Source organism: Nematolebias whitei, chromosome 1, assembly GCF_014905685.2.
Source record: "Nematolebias whitei isolate Nwh7 chromosome 1, NemWhi1, whole genome shotgun sequence".
NCBI classification, from domain to species: domain Eukaryota; kingdom Metazoa; phylum Chordata; class Actinopteri; order Cyprinodontiformes; family Rivulidae; genus Nematolebias; species Nematolebias whitei.
Genome location: NC_056498.1, coordinates 64,228,800 through 64,239,121, shown reverse-complemented (window position 1 = coordinate 64,239,121; position 10,322 = coordinate 64,228,800). Strand labels below are relative to the sequence as shown.

At 36.3% G+C, this 10,322-nt stretch overlaps 1 protein-coding gene across 2 annotated transcripts in view; it reads left to right on the top strand.

The window, feature by feature from the left end:
- Positions 1-10,322, top strand: part of pcdh15a (protocadherin-related 15a) — a 207,842-nt gene that overhangs the window by 165,214 nt on the left and 32,306 nt on the right. For both annotated transcript variants that reach the window (XM_037680065.1, XM_037680057.1), the window contains exons 24-26: positions 1,812-1,921; positions 2,586-2,726; positions 8,522-8,649. In XM_037680065.1, the coding sequence (XP_037535993.1) occupies positions 1,812-1,921; positions 2,586-2,726; positions 8,522-8,649 (379 nt within the window). The remainder of the gene's footprint in view (positions 1-1,811; positions 1,922-2,585; positions 2,727-8,521; positions 8,650-10,322) is intronic.

Here is a 10,322-nt window from a genome sequence, read left to right as displayed (position 1 = left end):
TTCCTTGGTCTGCTACATTGGGGGTCGACGTTGTATAAACCTGATAGGCAGGGGGCACATGGAAGGAGATCAATAGCACAATCAAGGTCAATGAGGAGGTAAATAAAGGTCTGTTGCTGGCTGAAAACTGGAACTAAATCATGATAAGTGGTGGGTACTTTAGAGAGATCAATCTTTTATGGGGTCTTAGTGTCTTTTCTAGAAGGAGTTATGGCTGATAGTAAACATATATGTGAACAAGACCTGCTCCATCTATCAACACGTTTCTCCATCCAATTGATTATTGGATTATGTCTTCGGAGCCAAATATAACCCAAAAGGCGGCAAATCTTTTATCAATGGCAAACATCATTCTCCCCAGTTTCTCCATGTTGGCCTTGGTGGTTCTTTGTTGGGTGAGGATCTACTTATGTTAGATCCATTATGGTCACTGTGTTTGTTCTGTACAGTGATGGAATGGTGAATCTGTTCATTATCCGTTTTCCTCTGGGAGGACATGCCATGGCTAGAACATTCTAACATGATTTCTGTTTGGAAAACTCAGAGTAAGCAAACCAGACTAAAGAGACTCCACTCAGGAAGGTAAAATGGTAAGTAGAGAATAGTCTGTCCAGAGGACCTGACTTAACCTTGATAGATTTTTCTATCTGGATTACTGAGTATGCATCAGGACAAAATAGTAAGTGCTTTTATTTACAAGTGGTGCGGTTCACAGGAACACTGGAAAGATTTGTAGGAAAACAACAAAGGTGAGTATCTCGTTCCACAGAAGTATTTAAATTGAAGATGTGTTAGGATGTTATAATATTACTTTGGCTTGTGTTTCACAGGCTTGGCGGTAATATGGAGGTTTGCAGCAGCAGCCAGTAAACCACAGTGGAGGCAGGTGAGTATAGGTGATGGGAGAATGGCAGGACAGACTCAAAAGTTGTTAGTTTTTTTAAAGATCCTAGACGAGGAACACGAGTATCAGAAGTAACGTTATCTGGATAATGGACATGAAGAACACCAAGGAATCAGGTCTCAAGGAAGGTGAGCTAGGGAACCAGAAGCTGAAGAGCACAAGGAAGCCCAAGTCAGTATTTCTGTAGATTAGGTAAGTCTTGCTAAAATGATCGTTAATGCCACCCTTCCACTTGGGAAAACTGCAAAGTGTAGTTAGTGAACAGAAGGTAGAAATCTCCACATTCCCTTTTCCTTATCCATTCTATGATATGCTTGCACATCAAGCAGGAGGTCTCCTTTGCTCCTGACAGTTAATCTCCATTACAAACAGGTCCTCTTTTTAAGTTTTTTTTTTTTTTTTGCTTATAGTTCTTTGCTTATGGTGAAATTATTGTATGTTTGCAGGCCACATTCCATGTATTTTTTTATTTTCTATTTTTGGCGGACATGCCAATGTTGTCCAGTTGATCCTTCCAGCACTGTACTTGTTTCTGCAAGTTGAGCATTGTCATGCATGCCAGACATTGGGTACCTTGGATGATACTAGAGTAACATTTAACCCATCTAGGTTAGGTTCTATACAGGTCAACAGTAATCGTATCCAAGCAGCCAATACAATCTCATTTTTCTCCTGTGAATAAAATGGTCAACAATTTTTACATTATTGTTATATTTTTGGACATTTTCTGCAGAAACCCTAACTTTACTATTTTAAGTTTAGTTATGTTCATTACCAAGCTCACACACACATACATACAATGTATATCAACCTTTATCTCTGTCTTGCTTTATTTTGTATTTGTAGTACAGAGTTTTATCACCATGTTGAAAAACATATTTGCCTCATATTTTTTTTGTCATTTCAGGTTTGCTCCTGTTAAGGAATTGGTTCCAGTTGGCACTCCAGTAGGAACTATTCTAGCTGCTGCCATCAATCAGACCATATTTTACTCTATTGTTGCAGGAAATGAACTAGGTATCTGCTACATACCATACACCGCACATTAAACAAACCCTAAGTGAATGTTTAATTGTTATTGTACAAAAATATGTTTTATCGTAACCTACTCAGCCAAAAATTCACTCTAAATTTATGATAAGAAAAATGTTAACAAATATAAAGCAATGTTTTATTGTTAACACGAGTTACTATGTTTGAGTCAAATAATCTATTTCACTTTAAATTTGTGTTTCTGTAATGTGTAAAATACATTATTTAAAAATTGATTGTTTCTGTTTACAGTCATAAGGCTTTTTTTTCCCCTTTAAACATTTTCTCTACTTTTGTGTAGAAGTAGAGACACTGTTTGCAATACTCAACTCTGTAGATTGCTTTGTTTACACTTGTCTGCAAAGTATGAAGAAAATTACACCCAGGCAATAAAAGAATAGTAGAAATATGTGAGCCTTTTCAGCCTCAAGCAGAAAATTTGTGTATAATTTAATGAAAAGAACAGAAGCAAAGGGAACCTGTCAGACCTTATTTGTTATGCACATGGACAACTTTTGAACTTCAAAAGCCATGTAACACTTTAAAACACAGCAAAACAGTATGCAACATTCCAAAACCATCATTTATTTGGTTATTTTTTCACACTTATGTTTTTATGACAATTCCTACTTTTTCTTCTTGATTTTAGGTCATTTTCAAGTGAACAACAGAACAGGAGTCATCTCCACTGCCAAACTCTTGGACTATGAGAATATAACAAGCTACGTCCTCAGGGTCCAGGCAGACTCCATGTTGGTTGTCATGTCCAACTTGCGTGTTCCTTCTAAAAGTAAGAAATATCAGCCATCTTTCAAAAATCACTCTCAAAAAATAATGTTTTCATAATTTTGTGAGTTTTTGTGTTAAAATGATTTGTTATAGTTGATTTTCCAAACTTCTCATTAATATACCCCTCATTGTGAGTGATTATGGTTAAATAAAGTTTTCTGGTTTATTTTATTTGCTTCTTGTTTAGTCCATTCAAATCAAGCTGTTTCTAAGTACTTTTTTGTTTGCATGAGAAAAACTGCATGTTTTATTATGTCTGAAGAACATACAAAAAAAACCTTTGTAATTCATTAACAATTACTTTTGCTTAATTTTACATGTACTTTTGCTGGTACAAAAGGTTTACAAAATATCTGCTCTGATATTGTGAATCAAAAACTTTTACCCAACCATACAATTTCCTTTTACCACACTTTTACAGCTGGACAAAAAATGACCCATAACATTTAAAATTCCATGTTGTTTGATTTGATTGTGAGGGGACATTTATTATGAGTCCATTTTCTTGACCTGCTTCTCCATGCAGGTTTGCAGGGGACTGGTGATGGCTTCAGTGGTTATTGGGTGAGAAGCAGGGTACACACCCGACAGGTTGCCAGTCGATCACAGAGCCAAACACCTAGTGACAATTTAGATTTGTCAGTTAACCAAACATGTGTTTTTGGTCTTTGGGAGCAAACCACAAGCACAGAAAGGCAGCAGCCCAGATTTACACAAGAAACAGCTCTAACCTTTGCATTGTCGTGTCACCATTATTAGGACTTGTAATTTATTGCTTTGCCTTTTCAAATATGCTTTTCAAATGGCATTAACACCACAATAAACTAAATCAGAATTATTATTCATATTTTCTAAGACGTTTTACAAGAATGTGTTAATTTGTTTTCATTTAGATGAATGCATAACATTAATCATAAAATAGTCAACTGAGCTCATATCTATTCCAGGCTTAGGATTGTTTAAAATAGTTGTGCTGTTTAATTTGTGTATTGACTTTTTAATATACTGTATTCTTTGGAATGTTCAGTGCTTTTACTTGCAATCTGTACAAAATGCAGTACAGTACCGTATACAATATGTAAATAGAAACAACCCAAGTTATAATAACACCTACTCTCACAAAGGATTGTCTCAAATGCATTCATAAATCTGTTTAGCATAAATTCCCTTTAATGCATGTCCTTTTGTATGTAAAGTGCAAATAAAGTCATCTGTTTTGGAGACTTAGCTAAATAGTTTTTTGCTCCCACTTTCATAAAAAGAAACTCTACTTAATATGCAGTTTGTTTGCAGCATACACTGTCTTTAGATTATGCTATCTCTGATGTCCATTCTTCAGCTGGAATATCATTAGACCAAGTAATGGCCAGTTTACTGACATACAAGCTTCCTATAATGATGAATGAAGGGCTAGCTACAAATAAGGTTGAATGAATAATCAATGACACACTCCTCCTGCCTTTCTCTTCTTCATACTGTGTGTCTCTCACATACTAATGGCAGTAATTACAAGTAAACACTAGTCAAGCACATACACCATAAAAATGTAGGACTCTATGTCACACACCGGGGAGATCTTGCACTCGAGCCAAGAGTGCAGATTTTTTTTCTTACTTCTATTAATTAATGTAGGTGAAATGATGGATATGTTTTTTTTTTCAGTAATAAATTAGAATGTTTTAAATTAGCAAAGACTCTTTAGACTAATAGGTCATCTTCTTTGCCATCTTACACTCTCATGACTTAGTTGATGTATGCGCCCTTATAATTGGTATACATACAGTGTGCAAAAATACATATGAACATAATATATTCTAGAATAAGCTAGTATATATAATAAAGATGGACTATGTTTTCTAAAAGGTATTGCATTCTTTGAAGGACTTCAATTTTTTTCTCTCCTAGACACAATCTTAATGGATGCTTTTTTTATGCATGTTTATGAGTGTGTGAGAGGAAGAGGAGTAGAATAGTGGATACACTGTATTTATGTATTTATGTCTTGAGGGGAAATAGCTACTTTTACAAAGAGAGGGGAGGGGAAAACATTTGCAGACCTCATTCTTATCCCCTTGAGTCCTCTCCATGTGCTTCACACTAAAGCTATTGTGTGTGTGTAATTTGACATGCCGCAGTTTGCTTGTCCAATTCTACTGCTGCATCCTTAGTGGAGGTGCCATAAAAATTTGCCTTTTTTTTTTAATCCTGCCAACAGAAGAATGGTCCTTGACATTGCATTTACCTTAAACTGCAGTGTTGGGAGGATCGTTCACCGAACACATGTGTGCTGTATATGGCATAAGTGGAACTGAGATATATTTGAAAAGAGGGTTTCTTCTTAATATGTGTGCACCTTTTTTTTTTTCTTAAAAGGGCAAGATAAATGCGTAAAGTAGAGCCCAACCGATATGGAAATTTTGGCTATCGCCAATGCCAATATTGGGAGGGGTGAGGGACTGCCAGTAACCAATATAATGGCTAAAATTTTCAGAGCTTTGTCCACCCCCAATAATCTTAAGTAAACTGCGAGTGGAGTTGGCCTTGTTTATTTAGCGCAGTTGTTAGCAACCATGAAGCTTAGCAAATAGGATCCACACTTAGTCCCACAACAGGTTTACAAGTGGTGCACTGGTCATAAAAAGCAATGTTCCTAATGTGCCTTCACATTTTCTATTCTCCATTTTTCACCATACAATTATCAAGTGTGTGACATAAATGTAAACTAAACAAAGAAATGCCCTCCCCTGTTCATTGTTTACACAGTCAGTCGCATATGGTGAAGGCCTAATTACGTAATTAGTGTTGACTGTAACAGCATTTATTTTTCTTTGTAGAGAAGTAAAGATTTCAGACAAACAATGCATGACTTTGAAGACGACAAAGATAACGTTACTAAAGTTGGATGTCCTCACAAACTGGAAGCTCAATCCAACAAGACTGGTTGCTTTAACCACTGACAATGGGGCTAATGTTGTGAAGGCGATGCAACTGAACTGTTAGCTTGCTAACGTAGCAAGTGGCAAGTGGGTTGGAAGATTGGAGGATTTATTATCAAGAATTTTTTTTTTACAGATCAGTTAAACTAAACATACCATGCGCTGTTCAGCAAAATATGCTACACAGTAATGTTCCCTGCTTTGTCTGTGCTGAATGTCAAAACTGAAACTTAAGGCCATGACTTGAAAGTAGTCTTCATGCACCCTCTTTTGGTTACATTACGGCTGTTTCCCAGCATTTTAGGGGGAAAAATAGAAGTTTTATATTGGCACATAATGGGACCATTATCACAGACACCAATAGGTCCCAAAATGTCTATATCAGCCTAAAATATCAGCCCCTACCGATATATCAGTCGGGCAAAAATATAAAGCTTCACAAAAAGTTTAAAAATATATTTTAGTACAAATACCATTTACCATTTGTCCTTTACCCTACCCATAGTCGTACCCCTTAGCCCAAAGTCACAGAGAAGCAATTAGAATATTTCACCACAACAGGAAATAAATTGATCTATTATCAGGTATTGCCAATTTCTTTTGTTAAACAGATACACCTAACAATAACATGCAAAACTAGTTACCAAGCCTTGAACAAACTTTGCATTTATATTTGTTTGATACTTGGTTGAGAAAATCTACAATCCCAACCGTAATGGATTGGAAGACACCAAACTAGACATTACAAACTTTGTTGAGACAATAAAACATTTATAATGGGGAAATATGACACAACTTTTCATTACATTATGCTTGTCAAGAATAACTAACAATAATGTCAAATGTAATAAATATTGTTGTCCTGATACTGATATCAGTATTGGGCCCAATACTAGCCCCAAATACTTGTACTTGTACTCATAAACTCATCCAGATACTTTATAATCAAGTAACCAAGCGTAAATAAATAAAATCAGTAGTTTGGAGATAAATAAAGATTATGTTAAGACTGCAGACTGAATGTTGTGTTCTGAAGAAAAGGAATATGTCTAAAGGTGTGCAATAATTAATTACTAACTTGTTAACTACTCGATATCTGTACCCAGTATCAGCAAGTACCCAAACTGAAGTACTTGTACTTGTTCCCAGTGTGGGAAAAAACCTATATCAGGACACTGCTAGTAATAAATCAAAATGTTTCAAACTAAATATCCCCATGTTTCATTTATTTATTGTTTGCTTTGTGCTTTACTGCAAGTAAAAGTATTTATTTAATGGGGAAAATACTGCACTTGTGCAGACTTGTTTTATCTTTTGCAAGTATATATCTTCTTGCAAGTATAATCCATACCTCTTCATTTTGAAACATACCTCTGAAAGAGGGTTTACAAAACCCCTCACTTTTCATTTACATCACTAAAACAGATTAGGACCCTCTTCTCCGTGTTGTGAATGCACAAAATATAAGAGAAAAGTCCAAAATGGGGGGGGGGGGGGGGGGGGGGGAGATACAATTTGGTTTTAGTGTTTTTGCTAGTTTAAAACTGCATGTAAACATTTCATTTTCTACCATAAAACCAACCATTTATATTACCATAATCTTAACCACCTTAACCCATTCTGTTTGCAGCCCCATATAACCATAACACTTCATATAGAAAAAGCCAAAATGATCAATCTAGAGCAGGTTGGTCCACAATAACCACAATCAGGAGCAGACGTCAACTGGTTGTCGTGTTTAACCAGGCAGACATCACTACAGCCTACACGTTTGTGCTTGCGGTAATGAAACATCTAGATACTTGTTGTCTTGCTTCTGCTTTCTCTGGTTGTTTACCTGCGCTTTTAATTATTCTCTGTGCAAAATAGTTGTATGCTACTCTGTTTGTTGTCATGCCTCAGGCTGTTGAGAAAACCACCCTATCATCATTAATGAGGCAATTTAGAACTCGCCAAAATGTAATTACTTAGAGAAACAGTTTTCATCATGTTATAATTTTTATGATATAAAATATACTCATTCTGCAAGTACTGTAGATACTGCAGTGAAGAATTGGTAAACAGAGTGCAAACTGATCAAGCTGTTTTCCCCAATCTATTTATGGAGAAGTGAAGGAAGTCAGAAGCATACTTCACAATTAGATTTCCTCCCTGTTTAATATTTTATGAAATCCAAACAAATTTAGCCTTCTCATTATTGGCACTAATTTGTCAACTTCACCCAAAAAGATTGTGACAGTCTTTTATGAGAATTGCAAAATAGTTATCTTTTTTTTTTTTTTGCATGCAAGTTGAAAATCAACTTCAAAGCATTATCGTCATGTAGTTGAAAATTGCTTCAAAATGAAGAAAGGTTCACGTTTCATTTTTAAGACAAAATCTGCTGCCTGAGTTATTAAATGGATAAGAACTTTATTTCAGAATTTACCAAAGCACACTTCCTTATTGGTGAGTGTTTATTTGAATAAGCTTTAATTATAACATACTGAGATTATTTGCGTAAAGAAATAAATATCTAAGCATTCTAGGGAGTAGTTTCAAGCTTTCCTTTGAAGATGTGGACAAGCTGATGACCATAAAACGTTTTGCGCATCTGACTCCTATAAGTCCAAATTATGCGTCTTCTGCTCATCTGCAGTTCACATTTTTTTTTAGCCAGTTTCTCTAGTGGTATATTTGTGAGGAAGCATCAAACTGAGTTATCAGACACTTGACATTCAGAGACTTACACAGACTGGTGCATCACACTGTATGTACCATTCCTGTTGGTTTTCCATAAAGCAGGTAAAAAGGAAACTGGCTAAAAATGAATGTCCATCAAAGGACTTGCATTTATCCTGGTACTGTCTGCTTTTTACAGCTAACACAGCCAAAGTGTACATTAAGATTGAGGACCAGAATGACAACCCTCCCGTCTTCTCCAGGACACTCTATATTGGCGGCGTCACAGAAGACACCAAGATTTTCAGCTCTGTGCTCAAGATAGTGGTAAGAAAACAGCTCTGACCTTTTTGCATGTTTGTTTCAGCATTTATCAATGAGAGAGGCTGAAACAGCAGCGCTTGATTCTGCTCTCACTTTTTCAACACTTCATGACCAGCCTTGGTTTGGCAATCCATCCAGTCAGCAGGACAGTTTGAGTTACAGCATCACTGCTTAGAACATGTTTTGTCAGTTTTACAATTTGCCCATTTACAAGGAGGTAGCTGATGGATGTACAGTATGTAGATGAACAGATGCTGAGATATATTCATCAATTAAAACGGATTCTTCATTTTTCTGGACTGAATAAAACGTGCATTGAATTTAATGAAATGTAAACGTGAGACGTCATTTATCTTTGACCCATCAAAATGAATGTGGTCATTTATTTTACAGAATCAAAGTTTAACATCAAACATTTACATTAATTTGGCAAAATATGAAAATAACAACATAAACAATCAGCTTTACAACCAGGAAAACCATACGGCCATGATTTTCCGTTGCTTCACCACAGACATTTATGAAAACTGTACAATTATGATCAATTATCCACACGGCGGTGGATGAGCACTTTACACAGACATTTCTAAATTATCTGGAAGGATTTCTACTTGATAGAAGGATTTAAAGATGGAAATGAAGTTTAAAGGGAGTAAAAGATGGTGTGTGAGGAGGAGTGTTGACCAGAACCGACACTCTCCATTCGAACCCAGCTTTTCCTCGGTACGCTTGGTAGGAAACTTGACTCATTACCTTTCTGAAGATAAATCAGCAGATATGGAGTTCCAGTTAACGCTACCTGTCCAGCGTCTCCATAGGATGGCTGTGACTCGTCCGAAGTAGTGACGAGATTCCATCCGACACCAGCTCACTTCAGCAAGTGGACTTCACATGAGTGGAGTCCTTCAGAAGTTCCACTCAGAGGTGGAAGATGTTATAATCCAACTCGGAAGAGCCTTATCATGGCTGGACTTCTGTTCTCCCAAACGACTTCACAGAACTGCGAACATCTCAGAACTTCTCCGCGCTCCACCGAACTGAGAGAACTAGGAAGTACCGGCATTTCAAAGAGCTCTATTTCCGGTATATTTGAGCGTCCCTGATTGGTCCATATCAACCAGACAGGGGTGTGTTTTGTGATGTAAGAGGTTACTAGAAGTCAGAAAACAGCAAGAATTGTTATGGAACAGATTAAAACTGTTCTCAGACAGGCGAGAGGAATATTTTGGCGAGTTTGGAGAAACAGGTGCCAACTCCTCTGTTTACGTCTGAGAGGATTTTAAAACAAGACACATGTCTGCTTCGACTCCGACCTTGGACAAAACTTACACTTGCTCATTCAAAGACAGAAATCAGAAAATACATGATTACTCTGTAACAGGCCTTAACATGAATTCTAACTTTGCATAAGCAACTAAAAAATCATTGTTACTGTTTTACAGTTAATAAAATTGATTAGTTCACTGCAACATCTAAAATGGTTTGAACTAAGACACTTTGATTATCAACATTTGTAAAATGGTAATGATAATAAAAAGAGAGTGTTCTTTCACTTGATTTTCAAGAAAGAAAGTCTCAGGATGGGTGAACCTGTATTTCTGGATTCAAATCAATGAAATGACAGTTTCCGTCCCACAAGGTTCTTAAGGTCAAGGGTTTTGACCTTAGGCTTAGTT